The 19,525-nt window shown below is 36.6% G+C and overlaps 1 protein-coding gene, 1 non-coding gene and 1 pseudogene across 4 annotated transcripts; 1 reads left to right on the top strand and 2 right to left on the bottom strand.

The window, feature by feature from the left end:
- Window positions 1-443: 443 nt before the first annotated feature.
- LOC121246882 (geranylgeranyl transferase type-2 subunit beta 1-like) lies at window positions 444-5,035 on the bottom strand. Of its 3 annotated transcripts, none has more exons than XM_041145193.1 (10): window positions 4,905-5,035; window positions 3,797-3,850; window positions 3,543-3,708; window positions 3,141-3,257; window positions 2,811-2,877; window positions 2,562-2,710; window positions 1,553-1,686; window positions 1,372-1,470; window positions 1,169-1,244; window positions 444-642 (listed from the first exon to the last, which is right to left on the bottom strand). In XM_041145193.1, the coding sequence occupies exons 2-10, from the start codon at window positions 3,848-3,850 to the stop codon at window positions 548-550; spliced, it is 957 nt and encodes a 318-aa protein (XP_041001127.1). In that variant the 5' UTR covers window positions 4,905-5,035; the 3' UTR covers window positions 444-547. The 3 variants fall into 3 exon arrangements, with proteins under 3 accessions (XP_041001127.1, XP_041001128.1, XP_041001129.1); XM_041145194.1 differs by having other exon boundaries at window positions 3,543-3,693; window positions 4,905-5,032; XM_041145195.1 differs by lacking the exon at window positions 4,905-5,035 and adding an exon at window positions 3,929-4,239 and having other exon boundaries at window positions 3,543-3,693.
- An 18-nt stretch (window positions 5,036-5,053) lies between these two features.
- On the top strand, window positions 5,054-5,135 carry TRNAS-AGA. The gene has a single exon. It is a non-coding gene; the product is annotated as a tRNA-Ser (tRNA).
- Window positions 5,136-6,167: 1,032 nt separating this feature from the next.
- Window positions 6,168-7,043, bottom strand: LOC121247397 (annotated as a pseudogene).
- Window positions 7,044-19,525: the final 12,482 nt, after the last annotated feature.

The following is a 19,525-nucleotide window of genomic DNA, read 5'->3' on the forward strand; positions in this document are numbered from 1 at the left end:
GCAAAAAAAGCTACAGCCTAGCTAAACCAATTATTGGCTAAGGATCCCCAGAAATGCCATTACTTATAGATGGCTAAAGTATTATTACATCAACATTTTCCACTTCCAAAATATGCTAATATTAAAAAAACACAGAATCAGGAAGGCAGGAACCTTCTCAAATTGGTAGTTGCTACCCGACCCGCAATACATACTGTCATATTGATCCGAAGATCACACTTTGCAAGATTATGACTAGAAAAATTAGTTACAATGAACTTTTGTAACTGGCTGGAGCATTAGTTAAAAGATTTGAAAAGTCATTAGATCTTACCGGGATGCGAGAAATGCGAGCAACATGAAGATGGGGGGCAGCAACACTTGTGGGAAGAGCATCTTTCAATTTTATTTTAAATGGGGAGCAGTGATATTAAATGTAAAATTCAAACCAAAAAAATTAAATATTTCTGATGAAGTGACAATATCATATTAGCAACACAATGTTCACATATAGATCATTAGAGAAACAAAAAAGTACCAAATGTAGAAGGAAATCTAAAAGAATCAGTCATCTGCCAAAGAAAATTCTATTTATAACGTCAACAGGGAGAGCATAAGCTGGATCTATTGCTTTCAATCCTGGATATTCAAGAAGTGATAGTCCTGCAACAACAAACATGGACGACTTTTTGATTGTAAAATCAAGGAATCTCTAACAAAGAAGCAAAATCATGTGTAGGAAAAATGGAACCAAAACGGTTACACACAATCAATTAGCTTCCTAGGGATGTTGGATTGGAAAGCACCACATAAACAATGAGCATAAATAGAAGTGAAAAACCGCCACTGTAAGAGAAGCACATTATTTGTAGTCTCTTTCCCTCACAACACTACCCGAACCCCTAATCTCCCCCCCCCCTCCCCCCAAAAACAAATGATAAATAAGAAGACAGTCCATAGATATTCTAAAATCATACACTGCTGCAGTTTCTAGCCCTCCCTTTTTAAGCAGGTTCTGGTAGTTCGTAATGAATGGGGCGGGGGAGGGGACAGGAAAGGGTGATGTAACTCAAAGTTCAACGTGAGCATCAGCGACAAATTTGAAGATTAATTAATACATGTCATATGTATAGGTCAAAAAGGAAAAATGACGAATTTAAAAAGGTAGCGACGCATCAATATTAATTACCAGCCACTCCAAAGTAGGTGTGATAGACATCCACAGCATCATCTGGCCTATCAGAAATACCCCCATTTTCTGTATCCTAAGATTTTGAAAACTACAACATCTTAGAGAAATTTTAAACTAACAATGCATAACTAAAATACAGGGTCAGCACCCCAGAGTTTGCAATAGGAATAATCTGAATCTACAGAGTAGCTCGTTCAGACCTGGCAGTCTAAGATGAACTTAACAAGCTTTTCCTTGCTGATCCAATGAACCCTGTCTATCATGATCAAGCTAGAAAGAACCCACCATGAGTAGCAAACCTGAAGTGATGTAACAAAATTAGCGAGGAAGACTACAAACATGGAGTGGAAGACCAAGTCTCAAATTTCTATATACACCTACATCAGGAAGTTTCTCAGGACGGCCATTAAGACCCCCTGCTTTAACTTGCCGCTCGCATAACCACCACCCAAGAAGGTCCTTGTCAATATGATGCAATGATCCCGTTATAGCAAGTGCACCCACACAACAGAAAACTGCAGAGGACATAAAGTTTTCACTAGATTCGAAGTCTAGATTTGACATGGAGAGAACTAAAAAGGCATAAATTGTTCACAGGATCTCGAGAAACTATATCACAGAGTTTCTGTAGGCGAACACTAATATCTACCACTAATAATCAGCTTCACCTTGAATTGATTTATATTCAACACTGTTAAATCAACTTACTAGTTCAAATAGCTTAAGATGACCCATTTTGTAAAATGGCATGAAGTGCTTCAAGCATTTGAGTGACTCGCAAATTTCTAACATTAGTGAAAAGTTAGGCACTTCACAAGGAAAATGGAAGAAGGCTACAAAACAAACAAAGCTACTCAAACTTCATACAATATTAGCTTGGTAGGGAGCACTCAGGTAACTTAAGAATAAGGCTTAATTTTTACTCTTGAAAAGTTGAACCAGTCAAGTTCAACTAGGACCAGCTCAAGAAGCAGCTTGCTCAACGTTGCATATGAGATAAACAAGTGAGCTTGAGCAGCCTGTTACTCAACTCATTTGCTGAATGCAAGCCTAAGCAACCTCCACTTCAATGTATTGAGAGAAACAAAAGAAATGGGAGGGAGGTGGGGAGCTTCTATCAAGCATGGAGGTTTGGGCAACCAAGAGGCAAATTGCAAAATTCACAGTTGATAGACAACAATTGAATCTGAAAAATGAGCAAGACTTCTGAGAAAAAGCTCAATGCATTTTTTATCAGATGCAAAACCTGAACATATTTTTCACCAGATAAAGCTAACAATTAACAAAGAAATAAAGAAGACAATGGAAGTAAAACACACACTTGATTTATAACGTACAAGTCAAATAGAAAACTTCATAATTTGACTGTTAAGTTAAATGCCTAACATACTTTGACCTGCATGGGACTCGCCACCAGGTGTGCATCCAAATCCACCGTCCAAATTTTTGCAACTCACGATGTAGCTCACTGCCTTCTCCACATTGATTTTATTCAAATGATGTAATATTGAGAGACAACATATAGCAATGTAAGAGAACCTATAGGAAACAGTCTCGGTTTGGTAAAACTATTCAACCAAAGATGCTAACATCCAAAACCATGAGATGCCAAATAATAAAGCAGCAGTGGAAAGAATACCGTGTATCAACTTCACCCCATTCATCCCCTGAAAATGATCCATCTTCATTTTGCAACCCAGCAATATCTGAATTAAATATTTAGCACGAAGAAAACGAAGATACATGCTATTTTACAACACCCAACATGGAATATCAACAAGATACACAACTTTAAACTAGAAGTTAACTAGCGTGAGTTAACTAGCTTGGATACCTGAATGTAGAAAAAATTGCAATCGTTGTAATAATTGTAGCTACAGAAAATTTTGAGAAAAATAAAGTATCGTTTGATATGATATGATGTGGAGAATTTCTCAGAAAATCCAGCAGTCTGTATGACAAAGGATACAATTAGTCACCTTCTCAACGTCAAGAACATTTAGTTTGTCAAAAAGGGCCAAAACCTGTACAGCACTTAAAGTATACAGTATGTGAGGGTCATGCCCAATGTTACCACCAAACCCACCTGCAAAACCGAATGTATTGTCATCTACCCCATTACTATAGTCATCTCCATATTTCTTTCATTTATTTTTATTTATTTGTAATGCAAATCATTACCTAGTCTTGGGCTATAACCATCCGAAAAATCAAATACATCAAAGAGACGTACTTTTTTTTTTCTAGTTTGAGGGGGTGGGGGGGGGGGGGGGGGGCATCACCCAACAGTTTCTCACTCATAATATACATGGCAGAATGCAACTTGACAATGCATTTGATTGAAGTAAGAAAAGTAAGCATCTATGAAAACCTGATTCGTGCTGGCATTTCATGATCCATGAGACAACCTCATCCACATCTACAGCATCAAGCTTCCCTAGAAGATCTAGAGTGGTCAATCCCCAGTATGCCCCATTCATTCTCAGATATTCCATTGCAACAGATATAAAGTCATCCTTCCTCTTGAGTGCAAGAAACAGGAATTTTTGGTATAAATGAAAACAGTCATGTCAGCAACTGAAGATATACTTAAATAACATAAAAAGGTACATAAACGAGAGATACCTTTTCAACTGACAAAATGTATTGGACATGCTTCTCAGTTACAAGCTCCCCCATCTGCCAATTACTAAGCACATTAACCTAGGAATTTACAGTTGAAAACATTAAGAATGTATAAGTAATTAGAAACTTAACATCTCTTGAAAAATGTAGCGTTGGGTTCTTTATCTGTTCTTGTCACATACAAAACCACTCAAACCAAAGAGGTGCTTCATAAATAAAGGATAGATATGATCATATGAAGCTCAGAGTAACTAACTCATTTGAAACAGACTAGTGGAGAACAAAATTTCATTTTCAGTTCAATTCCCTATCAAACAGTCATCAATGAGATTGATGAATAGTATAATAGGCAACAAGCAACAAATTGACTGTTAAAGCACTAGAATTGACAACAAATATAAGCGATCTTGAACTTTTACTTTCAAAGGTAAAATCTTCAAGCGATAAATATTGCATTAAAAAGAAGCTAAGGCAAGCTATTCAGCCGCTGGAAACTGCTTAACAATTCCAAGGCTCAGCTCACACTGCGAATTTCAGTCACAATATTAACATCGAGAAAAGTTTATCGCATAAAAAACTATGAACTTCAAGGGAAAGGGGATAATTGCCTTCAAAGCAAACTGAAAATGTAAGACAAGATTTTCTGCAAAGCTTCACACTTAAAATTCCATTCAAATATTAAAGTGCCCCCGGTTTACATGCTCCAGTAGAATGCCAATTGAAGACATGATGAGCAATCAACGGAGCATGAAAAAATAAAGAAGCTATCACACAAACAAATATTTTTTTCCCCAGAAAATTCCGGAGGAACTGTTTCCAATCAAAACAAACACACCCAAAATACTGTTGTACCATAAAACTTTATGGGAAAATGTTTTCTCGGGAAACAAACGAAAGCCAGTAGAGAAATCTAGAGCCTTTAACAAGTCACAGAAAACCCAATTTCGTTTTCCTCGTATAGTTTTGAGTCTTCATCAAGAAAAAGCCATCAGTCAGTTCCAAGTTCCAACAGATCTTGTCAGTTCAAAATAAAGAGTAATATGATTTATATAGTTGGTAGGGAAAGATCGTCAACAAAGCTTTGGAAGGAGAAAGAGAGAGAACTTACAATGAGTCTTTGTTCTAGATACCCTCCCTCTTCAACTCCGATTAATCGTAACGTGCAGGAGGAATAACTTTCCAGTCTAATTGGTAATTACGCAGAAGGTTATATGACCCAAGTGAGATGAAATTTAAAGTGCCTGCAAAATATCGACGGTGGGCATGCCGGAGTGGTTATCGGGCATGACTAGAAATCATGTGGGCTTTGCCCGCGCAGGTTCGAATCCTGCTGCTCAAGCCTCCCTGCTTTTTGGCCTTTTGCAGCGAATTCAGCTTATATCCCTTTTCGTTGTAAAAACTTTGCCACGACAACCTCTCAACTCCCTTATTTTTGTTTGTTTAAAGAGTAATCTTACAGAGAAGTCACTGTAGCAGTGCACACTTTGCACTCACTACATGGCTACTTTTAGTTCTCTACTTTTTTATTTTAGACTTGGGAGATGTGCGATCTAGATGATGCCACATCATATGTGCAAAATGGTTGCTCCTAATAGTGACTTCTATCTATATTTATTCTTGTTTAAAACCTTAAAAGTAGATCTAAACCCTATGTGGAACTCCAAAGTCCAAATGTTGTTTTTCAATTTTTCCCTGGGGAATGCCTATTAAGGTGTCCACGGGTACTTCTCCAACAAATAAGGCATCGTTTCATACAGAAACGATTTTATCTTATTTCATCATTACGATATTTTTAAATTTCTACACAAAATATAAAAAAAAAATTATTTTTTTTTAAATTTCAAAACAATAAAAATATTAAAAAATAATATTTTAATAATATTTTATTTTATTTTTAACTTTAATCTAAAATCATCTCATCTCACTATCTAAACAAGACTAATGGATTGAAATATTTTTTGGGATCAATCTTTCATCAAATAATAAAAAAATTTATTTTATCAAACTTTTGGGCTTCCTGGCCCCAGAATATTCGACCCTGTCCAAGAACCTATAACCTCTTAAGATGTTTGGATTCTAATTCCAAGATCAATTGAGATGAAACCGCCCCGATGCCTTCCCATCATCACTTCCAATGTTACCATCCCAAAGCTGTATACATCATACTTCTCATTCGATTCCATAGTGTAAGGAAGCTCTGCGAAGATAATATCAGCACATCTATATATGTTATATACTTTGATCATAAAATAAGATTAGAGATTTGAACATGGTTCATTCCCACTAGCGTTTGAGAGCAGCAACAGCTTGTCCATTCACCTATGTAATATTTATGGGTGAGTCCATGATCACAAGTAATTGAAAAGCTTACCTACCCAAAGGTGCCTGCATATGATGTCCAATTGGATGAGTTAGGCTTCAAAATCCTGGCTGTGCCGAAGTCGGAGATGTGAGCCTCATATTCCAAATCCAACAGAATGTTGTTACTTGATATATCTCGATGAATAATTGGAGGTGAGCAGTCGTGGTGTAGGTAGGATAAAGCTTTGGCAACACCTCTTACCACGTTAACCCTCTTGATCCAATCGAACTGCATTGCTTTCACCTCACTACTTATACTTTTTCCCAAGCTTCCCCCTCTAAGGTACTCATACACCAGGTATGAGTATCTTGCATGTGAACAAAAACCATAAAGCTTTATAATATTCCTGTGTCTCACTTCTGTTAAAGCAGTAATCTCACGTATAAAGGCTCGGTTGGCCACTTCTCCATCCTCAGATTGGTGAAGTTTCTTCACTGCAAAAACTTGACCCGTTGACACCTCTGCTTTATAAACATTTGCAGATTCTCCCTCTCCAATGCAATGTCTTGGGTTGAATTTTTCTGTCGCTTAAACAATGCTTTGATGTGCCATTTTCCCATCATAGCTCCAAATTTCAAACAGAGTTTCATTTTCTGCATCCCTTGGCTCATGATCTGGCTTTCTCATATTCTGGAAGCAAGCACAGTAGATTGCTGCAATGATATAAAAATGAAACAGAGTGCCAAATAGAATGACAGTGATCAAAATAACAACTCGGAGGCTTATCTTTCCATCAGGTCTTTTGCTCGACAACGAGGGGCAAGCCATCAAAGCAGTGTTGTTACCGCACATACCTCTATTATGTTCTAGAGCTCTCATTGGCACCTTGCTGAAAGCTTTGTTGTCAGGAAGAGGACCCTCCAATCTATTGTATGATATATCCATCCATGTGAAGCCTAACATATCACTAAAAGTTGATGGTATGGAGGCAAACAGATAGTTGTGGGAGAGGTTTAATAATTCTAAGTAGTGTAATTGTCCAAGCTCCCGTGGAAGCTCTCCTGTGAGCAAGTTTTGGCTAAGATCAAGATACATGAGAGAGCGAATACTGCCAATCTGGGGGGTAATACTTTCCCAAAATCGGTTCATGCTCAAATTCAAGTCGAAGAGTCTTGAGCACTGTGCTAATTGCTTGGGTATTGATCCACTTAAATTGTTAGCTGCTAGTTTGAGTTAAGCCAGCCCGGTTAGTCTTCCAATTTCCTTTGGAATACTGCCTGAAAGTTCATTTTCATTCAGTTTAAGAGTGAACAGTAACTTCAAGGCCCCCAATTCCTTCGGAATTTTTCCTACGAACTGATTTCGGGACAGGTCAAGATATCCAAGTCGACTTGCTTTATAAAGATCAACTGGGATTGTACCTGAAATTCTATTGTTTGAGATCTTCAAGCTTGTTAGGTTTTTGCTTTGCCCCCAATTGATCGACAGCTTACCATTCAACTTGTTATGACTCAGATCGATGTAAACCAAACGTGGGCATATGCCAAAATATTTTGATACGTCACCTTTCAGTTGATTTCTTTGGACCTGAAACCTGATTAAGTTGGTACAGTTTCCTAAACTTTTTGGAATGGGACCAACGAAGTTGTTTCCACTAGCAGCGAAGTGTTCCAGTAACCCATTAGCGCATATGTTTTGTGGTAAATAACCAGAAAAGTTGTTCTCGGCCACTAGAAAACCAAGCAGAGATGTAAGATTATTCATTTCTCTAGGAATGGAGCCACTGAGTTTATTCATAAAGAGATATAAGCTAGAAAGGGATGTAAGTTTTCCTAGTTCTGGAGGAATATGACCAGATAAATGATTCACACACAACATCAACTCTGTGAGGTTGTTCAAGTTCGCTAGTACTGGAGGGATGTTTCCTGAAAATTGATTGACTGAACGATCCAATTGAGTGAGCTTGGTCAAATTTCCTACTTCCAGAGTTATGCTGCCAGATAGATGATTATCATCAAGTTCCAGAACTATGAGCTTTGTCAAGTTTCCTATAGAATTTGGGATTGACCCTATAAGATTGTTTTTTTTGCAAATTCAGCTCAGTTAGAGAACCAAGCATTCCTATTCCTTGTGGTATAGATCCATTTATCTGATTCCCACCCAAATAAAGGTGTTGAAGACTGGTCAGCAGACACATTTCAGACGGAATATTTCCAGAGAAACGACTAAGACGCATGTCTAGATGAGTGAGTTTTGAAAGATTTCTGAGATGGGAAGGAATAGTTCCATAAAGGGAGTTGTTGGAAAGCTCAAGGCTGGCAAGATTCGGAAAGGACGAGAAGCTGAGATGTTGAAGCGTACCTCTCAAACCAGTGTTTGTGATGTTTATATGCGTGACAGTTCCAGCCTCGTCGCATGTGATTCCAACCCACTTGCAGGGGGCATTAGAAGAAAGAAAGTTGGAAGATGAAGTAAAATTTCAGGGAGGAAGTGTAACGCCCGTTTTCGGAGGTTTGGAAAGTTAGCTCTTAATATTTAATATTAATTTAAATAACACAATTATAAAATTTAGAAAATTTCATAAAATATTAATCTATTTAATCAATCCAAATATCTAAGTTCCTCCATGGGGACAATAAAGAAATTCTCAATAACATAAATTAGAAATTATCTAAAAACTCGAAAATATCCTTAATTCATCAAATCAAAATACTCGAAAAATAAATCAGTTTACTAACTACGACTCTCAAATAAGCACTTGTACCCTCAGGCACTTATTCCACTACGATCATCATACCTTGCTAAAACTTTCTACTCTTGTTCTCCAGCTGAACCATCAAAATTATCTGAAAAATATATGGAGATAAGGGGTGGGTTATCAACAACTCAGTAAGCAGAGAACATATACTAGTGTGTAAACATGAGCATTTATAGAATTCAGAATGTAAAACAAAATATTTTTTTTTAGAATGCAGAATGCAGAATATTGTTTTCAAAATGCAGCATCAGAGCATGTTATCAAAAATATTAGAGTGAAAATTCAAAAATATTCATAATCAAAATCCCTTTGGCATAGCATAAACTGAAACATCACATCACATCTTATCATATCAGAACAAATACCATGTTTAACCTCCGTGGTAGGGTTGTGGGAACCCCGGTAGCTAACCGAGCAGAAACAGAATGTGAATCTTCCCTTTATTCATTCTCGGAGCCCCGAGTGTGCATATAGGAAAGACCACGCAGAAAACCACTTTGTTTCCAAAGTGAGTGCACCAGAAACAGAAAAGTTGGTACCAACCCGAATAGAGGCCACAGTTTTACACCCGTTATAAGGTCAGAACGAAACAGAAACATAAACTGAATGTTATGCCAGAGGTTTTTCAGAAATCACATCAGATCATATCAGAATACAGAAAATTTTCAGAACAGAACAAAATCATATCACAACATAATTTATGCACAAAATTTTATATTCGCTCTCTTTTTCAAAGTTCAGAAACAGAATGTCAAAAATAAGCTCATGTCTACACCAGTCATGACAGAAAAAACTTTCTTCTTAAACAGAATCTCATGAGTAATGCAGAACAAATAACTAAGGTAGTTCAAATTTATTTTCATAACCAAATATGTATATTTTCTAAAAATCAACCTCAGCTCATTTTATTTTAATGTAAAGTCTAGCATAGGAACCCCGCTTACCTGGACTTCTTAGCGTTTTTGAAAATTTCCTAAAAAATGTCGAACAATAATTAAGCGTCACCTATAACATAATAACGCAAATTTTCATAAATTTCCAATCGGATACATATTTCAATATTTAAGCCTAAGATGCTAAAATGACCTATTTTATTTTTCCTCAAAACATAAAATTCTCATAATTCTCAAAATACCATCATTTCCCAAAACCAACAATATCCACTTAATCGAATTCGTACAGAATAAGAATTTAATCGAGCAAGTATTAAGGTAATTATAGAACTCAATTAATATTTAAAATATCTGAAATACCAACAACATTTTATAATTAACTAGAATACATTGGCTACTAAAATTTCTATAAAATAAGTCATGAAAAACTCATCTCTTAAGAAAAAATAGGTTTACTTCCTTAAATTAACTATATTATCAAAATACAACTATAATATTTAATGAGACTTAAAACAAAACCCATTTAAACATAAACAAAAAAAAAAAACCTTTCACCCGAAAACATACATTTGGGAACTTTCCATATATATATATATATATATATATATATATATATATATATATATATATATATTAGGTTAAAGTTGGTAAGTACCCAACCTAGGTTAAAACTTTACATATATATATATATATATAAATATAAATACACCTTATGAACAAAAACTAGCGATGAACATAAACAAAACATATGAATAATAGAAGTGCAGCGGCGGCAGGGACTCATCGAGAAGGTAACGTGGGACGGTGAAGGGTGCGATGGGAGGTGGTGAACTCGGTGGCTATGCACTGGACGAGAGAGAGAGAGAGAGAGAGAGATGTGAGAGCACCGAGAAGGAGACAGATGGCTCCTTACCGAGAGAGTTACGTGCGGCAACGACCTGGGTGGCTATCGACGGTGGCACGGCTAGGCGTGGCTGAGATGCTGGACTATGGGCTCCCTTTGCGAGGCAGAGCAGACGTCCGAAAGGGTTGGTCAAAGCGTAAAAATTGCCGTGCTTGGAGGAGCAACCAATTGCTCTGTTTTGAGATGTAGAAACAGGGGTGTTTCGGTGATGCGTGCGACAAAGCTTCTATACTGGGCGGCTAAGTGTGGGGTACGGTGGTGCAGGGCAGAGCAGTGGAGGTTTAAAGAGTGGCTCGGTGGCTTACGACGTGCATGGGAGACCCCAGCACGCTGGTCAGCGTTGCTAGATGCGGTGCATGGAGTTGGACAGTTTCACACGGTGGCTAAAGAAGGGTGTTGCACTGGTCGTGCGTGGATGAGTTTTCTGCAGTGGCTATCTTTCGGTGTTGGTGGTTTGCTGTAGAGGGGGGTCTGGCTGAGGAGGGCAGCAACTGAATTTCGGCAGTGGGAAACCAAGAGAAGAGGGGGAAAAAGGAGAACGGCTATACTAGGTTTTTGTCGAGAACGAAGAACATGTATATATAGATGGATGGATGACCAAAAAAAAATCCTAGAGATGAGAGAGTAATGTGCATGCAGATGGAAAAGAGTCATGCGGGTGAGGAACTGCTCACAAACTGATAGTTTTTCCAAGGTTTAAACAAACGACCAAGATCTCCAAATAAAAAAAATCATTACTCGATCCATAACATAAAAACCTAAAAAAAAAAAAAAAAACCCTAAAATATCAAGCTCAAATAAAAAAATAAAAAAATCCATAGTCCAACCATACAAATTCTGGATCCAGGTGTTACAGGAAGACTAGTCCAGGAAGGAAGGAGCATTTGAGTTGACTTTTCAAGGCTGTCTTTCCATGTTAGAAGAGCCTCTGCTTGTTCTTTTGCTGGAGTCGCAAGAGGAAGAATCTAGTGCCGAAGCAACTCTGAAAAAAGAGATCAAGATGATGAGGATGGTGTGGGTTGACCTGAACGGAATAAGCAGGTTACAAAGCGGTTGTTTAAGCTGCAAAACTGACATGATTTTGGCTCTGGGGCACTCAGATTAATTGGTTTGCTAAAGTACAAGTGATGAAAAGGCTTGATGTCGCATATGGGGTACTTAGATAGTTAGATACAAAACATACGTACATACACGTACATATATATAACAAAGATCAACATGATCATCTTAAGGTCCGGTTGGAATAGTGAGTTGAGATGAATGTTAAAAGTTAAATAAAATATTGTTAGAATATTATTTTTTAATGTTATTAGAAAAAGTCTATAGACAACAGGCCTGGGGCACCCCCGCGGCATCGCGTTTGACGTGACAAAAAATTTGAACGATGTTGTTCGTAGCTCGAAGATAGAGCAGCCTAGTATGCTAGCAGGGAATCCTCAGCAGCGGCTTTCCTCTCATCCCCGGACTTGAACTCGGCCAAGTAGCGATGGTAATCCGGCTTCATCTTCAAATAGAAGACCTTGGACTTGCTGGCGGAGGCTGAGGGCATGAGATTGGAGTCGAGGAGCCCGAGAATGCTGTCGCTGACCTGGGAGATGAAGGTTTTCGACATGCAAGCTCGCACGACTACCAAACCATCTAGAGCCAAGAACCACTAGACCCATAAAGATGGAAATTAATGGGCCTGATTTGTTGAGGTTTCAGAGGTTCCTGTTCTCATTCTCATGTGTACCTGGATAGAGGAAGGTACCACTTTGAGTCTAATATTTTTTGGCTCCGTTTGTTGCAGTACAATGAAATCCTTGGCAAAGGATCTTCAAAGACATTGTATGAATTTTAAATCCTTATTTACGTTTAAGTTTCATGAACACCATTTCTAGATTTTCCTTCAAATTGAACCTTTTTTGGTCCTTCACTTGACTTGTTGCATACCCATCTCAGGTTTTTTCAAAATTTGAGCTCTTTTGGGCCTTTCTAATTGTTATTGTGAATGGGCATTTGATATATTTTTCAGTTTTTGGTGCTTCATCATTGTAGTTACAAAGCATTTGATGAGTATGAAGGCATTGAAATTGCTTGAAACTAGATGTAAAACTAGATAAGTTTTGCTAGTAGATGATTAGAGAATTCAAGTTTTAAAGATTAGGGGTGGCAAAAATTCAGTTACAGGGCATTTGATGAGTATGAAGGCATTGAAATTGCTTGGAACTAGGTGTAAAACTAGACAAGTTTTGCTAGTAGATGATTAGAGAATTCAAGTTTTAAATATTAGGGGTGGCAAAAATGGTGCCAGCCATGGTTGAACAACTCTTTTAGTTTTTACAATTTTTTTGAACAACTCTTGTTTGAATGTCATGGTTGCATTCCATCTTTTGTTTTTGTTTTGTTTTTGTTCTTTATTTTAAAAGCGAAGGAACCTATAATTTTATAAATAGCCTTCACATATCATGGTTGGACTCCATCTTGTTGTTTACATTAGAGTTTCTAAGAAGAATTAAGGACAATCAGATTCTGCAAAGCACTAACATGGAAATGCTTTTTACCTTTTATATGTTTTGTTAAACACCTACTTTTCCTTTAAAAAACTTGGCATCTTTTAGGCTCTGTTTTATGTATTTAAGAGCAGGAATGAAAAGTCTAATGGAGTTATTGGATGCCAGTCCAGGAAAAATGAACTGACATATTTGAATTTTTGTTTGGTAAATTGAGAGGAGCTAATTCTTCTGTAACTCTTTTAATGATCAATGGATTTTTTGCTTCATTATGATTATATATATAAGAGCTTGTGATTAGGATGACATTGTTTCGTGCCTTTCTTATATGCTTTTCATGAATCTGGTTTCCTGTATAATGTATGCATATTTGAAAGCAAGTAGTAGAGTAATGGGTTTTCATGTATTTGGTTTTCTGTATAATGTATGTATAATCTGGTTTTATTGAAGTAGTAAAGTCATGGGTTTTGCAACCTGAATAGGTCTTCCAACAACAATTCTTGGATACAGTTTGCAAGAAATGGTTTTTCAAATGAGAACTTAATAAGAGAAGTTGGATACGGACATGTGTATAAGGGTCAACATAAAGATGGACAAAAAAGTTCATTACAACAAAGGGAAGATAAACTAAGAGAGCGAGATAGAGAAATGCCCAGAAGGTTGAGCTCGAACAAAATTTGCGAAGGGTTGAGAATAGACGTGCACAAATATTATTGTATTTGTACTAAGTTGTATCAATTGTAATAGATTTTGCTTGGTTCGGATAAACTATAGGGCACATGTAAATAAGTAGATATTTTCTTTATTTTTTTTCTATGGATCAATTGTAAATGGTACTTTCCCTTGAATTGAGCAAAGCTCGATTAGGTACTTGCCTAGGCATCTTTTGTATTGGGGGAGTGGTACCATGAAGGCTATGAAAAATCTAGTATTTTTTATCACTTTACTGAATATGCTGGGCTATACAGATTTTTTCTTAATCTGTTTGATCTTAAGATCACTTTTGAGCTTATCTATAACATTCTGGATAACACTTTTTTCCCAATCTTTTATACACCGGATGATAAGTGGAACAAAAACTACACCCTCTATATAGATTTTTCCCAATCTATTATACACACAGGATGAAAACTGAACAAAAATCTGCAAAGCTATATAGATTTTTTCCTAAACTCATGCATGCACAAAAACAAATTAGCTGAACTTAAGGGTGTCAAATTGTGTTAACAGGTCGTGTCAGAGTATGTACATTAGATTTAATGGGTAAACTCGAACACAACCCGTTAAGGGTTTCGTGTCAAAATTTCAAACACGAACACTACATAGTAAGATAACGGGTTGACACGATACGACACGACCCTTTATAGCACGTTAATGGATAAGAAATAAATTGACACGACATAACCCGACCCGTTCCAACTTGTTTATGTTAATGGGTTGAGCAAACACGATACAACACGACATGACCCGTTTGATCTTATTATAAATATTTAAATATAAATAATATCTATAAAAAAAGAAACAAAAATTAATTACAAGTCTAAAATTACAATCCAAACAAACATGATCCACACACATTGTAATAATATATTAAAATTACATTCCAAATATAATAAACAAAACACACATAGTAAATATATTAATTTTACAATCCCAAATATAATAAAAACACAAATCTAAACAAATTTAGAACTTGAAGAATGAGGTGGAGCGTCCTCCAAGTCCTTGCCCTTGTTATTCTCCAACTCCATTATATCTTCGGTTAACTTGTCCAATTTAACTTCTTATTGTGTTTCTATTAAAAAAAAAAATCAGTAAAGTTTTATATTATTGAAAAATTACAATCATTTATTCAATATAATAAAAATATATTATCTTGCTCCTCGCCATATAACCAATCTCTAGTGCAGACTAATGCGTCAACAATATCTACTTTTAGTGCACTCCTAAACTGATCAATGATACGCCCACCGACACTAAAAGTAGATTCAGATGCAACTGTAGAAACTGAAACACTCAAAATGTCACAAGCCATACGAGCAAGATCAGAATAACGAAATTCATTTCCTTTCCAAAAGGAAAGAATATCAATCTTTGCATTTCTATCTGCCCTAGGTTCATCCAAGTAAAGATCCAATTGATTTTTTTTTTTCATATGGGTAGAAAGTTCATCAGGTCTAAATGCGTCAAATTCCTGTACACAAAAAATAAATAAAAATATTTCAAGCCAATATGTGATATAAAACCACAATATAATATAAATTATTAAACAACAAATATTATTTGATATTACCTGCAATAAAAAATTATCTTATGAAGACTAACTTTCCTCTCTACTAACGGTGCTATCAGAAGTTGTGGTAGAACATGTCATTGTGGGAGTACTGGAAGAACCATATTTCATGAAAAGAGATGACATTTTGCTCCGAACATTCATATACTCTATGAAACATTCTTCATAAAGCTTTGTATAAGAAAAATCAACAAAATGAAACTTGTATCGAGGATTCAATATAACTGCTATAGCCAACAACACATTGAACTCGGACCAATATTTCTCAAACTTAGTAAGCATTTTACAATACATTCTCTTCATGTAGTCATCTTCACCCTCAGAGTGCTGCTTTAATGTAAAATAAATTAGGAAAGTAGAGATTGGCTGTAGGGTATTTGATCCCAGAAAAATTACAAATGGCTCCATAAAAAACTCTTAATAAATCGTTAATCTTTTGTACTTTTTCCCACTCAGATATTGATGGACAATGCTTAAAATTGGAATCAATCAACTCCAAATGAGTAAAGGCACGACGATAGAAAAGAACACTCTCAAGCATAAGAAAAGTAGAATTCTATCTAATGGGGACATCCTGTCTCAATCCTTTCTTGCTATCCAAAGATATTTGATTTGTTGAATCTATAAATTTTACTTTCCTTGTTTGTGATCCTTTGACATATTTGATACTTTCACGAACTTTTTGGATAGCAACATCAATCTTTTTTAACCCATCTTGTACTACCAAATTCAGAATATGAGCACAACAACGAAGATGAAAGAACTCACCATCACAAAGATGTTGAAACACCAATTTCTTCCCATAAAAGGCCTAATAGAAGGAGTGAGGTATCTTCTTATAAAGCCCAGGATGAGTTTGTTCCTAAGCCATGTGGGACTTCTTAACACGCCCCCTCATGTGTGGGCCGATATTTTTAGTACCATCATCGTGGGTAGGTCGCAAGAGCCCATCATCAGTCATAGGTTAACTTGGCTCTGATACCATGTAGAAACACCCATTTCTCCTCATAAAATGCCTAATAGGAGGAGTGATGTAACTCCTTATAAAGTTCAGGATGAGTTTGTTCCTAAGCCATGTGAGACTTCTCAACAAAAGAAGAGCTTTCTTAATGTTCAATTGAGTTCTTAACAACTCTACTGAAACATCATTAGAAGAAGTATTGTCTAAAGTCAATGCAAAAACCTTGTGTTGAATCCTCTACTCACATAGCAAATTATAAACTTTTTCAGACAAAGATATGCCATTATGTGGTGGTGGCATGAAAGAAAAGTTCAAAATCCTTTTCTACATAACCCAATTCTTATCCAGAAAATGTGTTGTAATGCACATATAACCATCAGTGGTTATAGAAGTCCACAAGTAAGATGTTAGACTAATTCTACCAGGAGAATCATTTAGCATGCATTTAATCCTTTTTTTTTTTTCTTGGTGATACATTTTAACCAAATCAGCATTGGTAGTATTCCTAGCAATAATTGGGACATCTGGACGTAAATATTTTAATAAAGATCTCACCTCCGAATATTCAACAAATCGAAAAAGCAGTTCATGCTTCACAATAACAACTACCAAAATTTCTCTATATTGTTCAATATCAAATTTAGGAGTGCTTACCGAAATATTTCTACTATTTTGTGATAACATCATCTGACCAATATCTCATGAACTTCTCTTAGGGCATGTGTCAATGTGACGCTTCATATTTTCGGTTCCATATTTGCTCGCTGCCATGTAAGTAATTCCATACATCTTGCACTTGGCTCGTGGCTTGCCGTGATTGATCTCAGAATCAGGAACCATTTCAAAAAAAGTCAACACGTTTGACCGTTTCCTTCATTTTGCTTTGAATTCCTCATTTTGAAAACTTTCTGAGTCTAACGGGTCCAAATCAATCAAATCGTCATTTTCACTTGCTGCTGAACTCATCTGACAACAAACAACAAGAACAAATGTAAGCAGTATAATATTTGTAAAATGAAAGAAAAACTTCAATTAATGCAAGTAAAATGATACATCATAATATTTGCTCCTGCTCCTATTTTTAATTAATGCAAGAAAAACTTTAAGTCTTTGCACTTTTGAGGGAGCCATTAAAAAACAAAATGTTGTCAAAGGAGCATTATTTGTTTCCATCTGGATAGAAGAGGATTGGATTGGATCAAGCTGTTTATCCCCAAATAGAGAAATAAATCCAAACAGATTAAAGCCTCACTGATCTCAAGCATATCCCCAAATTATATATATGACCGATCTTGACAATTACTTTCTGAATCGAATGTCCCCTTACATAGATGATAGGAAACTCCCATCCATGCATGGCTGGCTCCCATGTTTGTATGGCTTAGGCTTACTAATTCCTTTTTTTAAGTCTTTTGAGTGAAGGAAAATTATATTATTATATTATTTAATTTATCTTCTAGCCTTTTGTTAAAGAACTGTTGTTCTTTTAGTTTTCAGAAAATAAATATTTATTATATAATGTTCTATGTGGTGGTATATATCATGCGGTCATGGTTAATGTTGCTTTCAAGCTAGCTTTTTGTTTCCTAAATGGTTAATGAAGATATAGTTTCCTCCATTAGAAGTAACAAACAAAATTGATACTCTAAATTGCTCCTAAAGTTGCTCTTTATCAGCAGAACATAACAACGAATTTATTCTCTCTAAAAAAAACTGATACTATTATACTGCCCGTAACAATTGGTTTAGATCAATTCCCCAGAGAAAAAGAAGAAAAACAATAAGAAATGCAGCAAAAAACAACTAAAATGTTGCGGACTGTTGAATAAAAAACTTTCATAGCTTTATTGGACAAAGCATATCCAGCTAATGCAGGGTACTGGGAATTGGGGACTTGCAAACTGTGAGTGAATATCCCCGCTCATTTTACAGAGCATTTGCACTTAGCCTATTCATCTTCTGGTGTGCTTCGGTTTATAATTCAGAGGTGTTAGCGTCAACAAAATTCAAAAGTATAACATCTATTATGCTCTGCACTACGGAACCTGTTATTCAGAAGTATAACAAAATTCAGAGGTGTTCCTGGACATTCTATCAAACATATATTATGCACTACGGATCTCTTTGTTCAAAGGTACCCTGCCTCTATTTGGTCACCGAAATTTTAACAAGCATCTATTACGCTTTTATGCAAGCCAAACAACCAACAATTACAACAAGCAAAATAGTCTCCTCTAGTGCCCAAACACCCCAACAATTATAACACGAAAATTGAACAAAATTGTAAAGGTAATCTTCTTATAGTGGGTGGCACGGTGAGGGCGACAGGCTTGGGAGACAGGTGTGGGTGACGGGGCTCTGGCGGCGGGCAGTGTGAATTCGTGGCTTTAAGTCTGCGTGGGCGACTTGGCGTCACCGTGAAACTGGAGGGGGGCGGCATCACCGTGAAGATTGAAGAGGGTGGCGGCGACACAGCGTCACCATGAAGAGGAGTGGAAGGGGGGCGACGTGGTCGTGGCGACTCAGAGTTTCTGAAGAAACACTGAAAGTGTGAAAAGGGGGGGGGGGTGTGGAATGCACGAGGGGGCGGCTAGTTAGAAACTTAGAACTTAGGGTTTTTTAGTTTTAGGTCACAAGGGTATAAGGGTAATTTTTATTTTCTTAACGGGTCAAAACAGGTTGACCCATTAGTTACCCGTTAAGCAATCGTGTCTTAACGGGTCTACCCGTTTTGACCCGAACCCGTTAGCACTCAACCCTAACCCACTTTTATCGTGCCTTGTTCGTATTGGGTTAACGGGTCGTGTCACATATTGCTACCCCTAGCTGAACTAACATTGAAGCATGATTGATTTCATATACAAGTTTTGTATGGTAAATTTTACATAATGTACTCTCAATTCTTGATTTGCACACAAAACCTTGAATCATATATACACCTGGACATAATCCACAACACAGTATACACAATTGGACACAAACAACTACACAATCTACAATATTTATTTACACAAACTGCCAATATTTATGTCTACAAATAGATACACCCTCTGTCTTGACAAAGACAGGGCAGACACAGTTGATGCAGAAACTTGGATATTTTTTTGCCAGGATTCTTGTGTAGGC

Source organism: Juglans microcarpa x Juglans regia, chromosome 1S (assembly GCF_004785595.1).
Source record: "Juglans microcarpa x Juglans regia isolate MS1-56 chromosome 1S, Jm3101_v1.0, whole genome shotgun sequence".
Taxonomy (NCBI): Eukaryota; Viridiplantae; Streptophyta; class Magnoliopsida; order Fagales; family Juglandaceae; genus Juglans; species Juglans microcarpa x Juglans regia.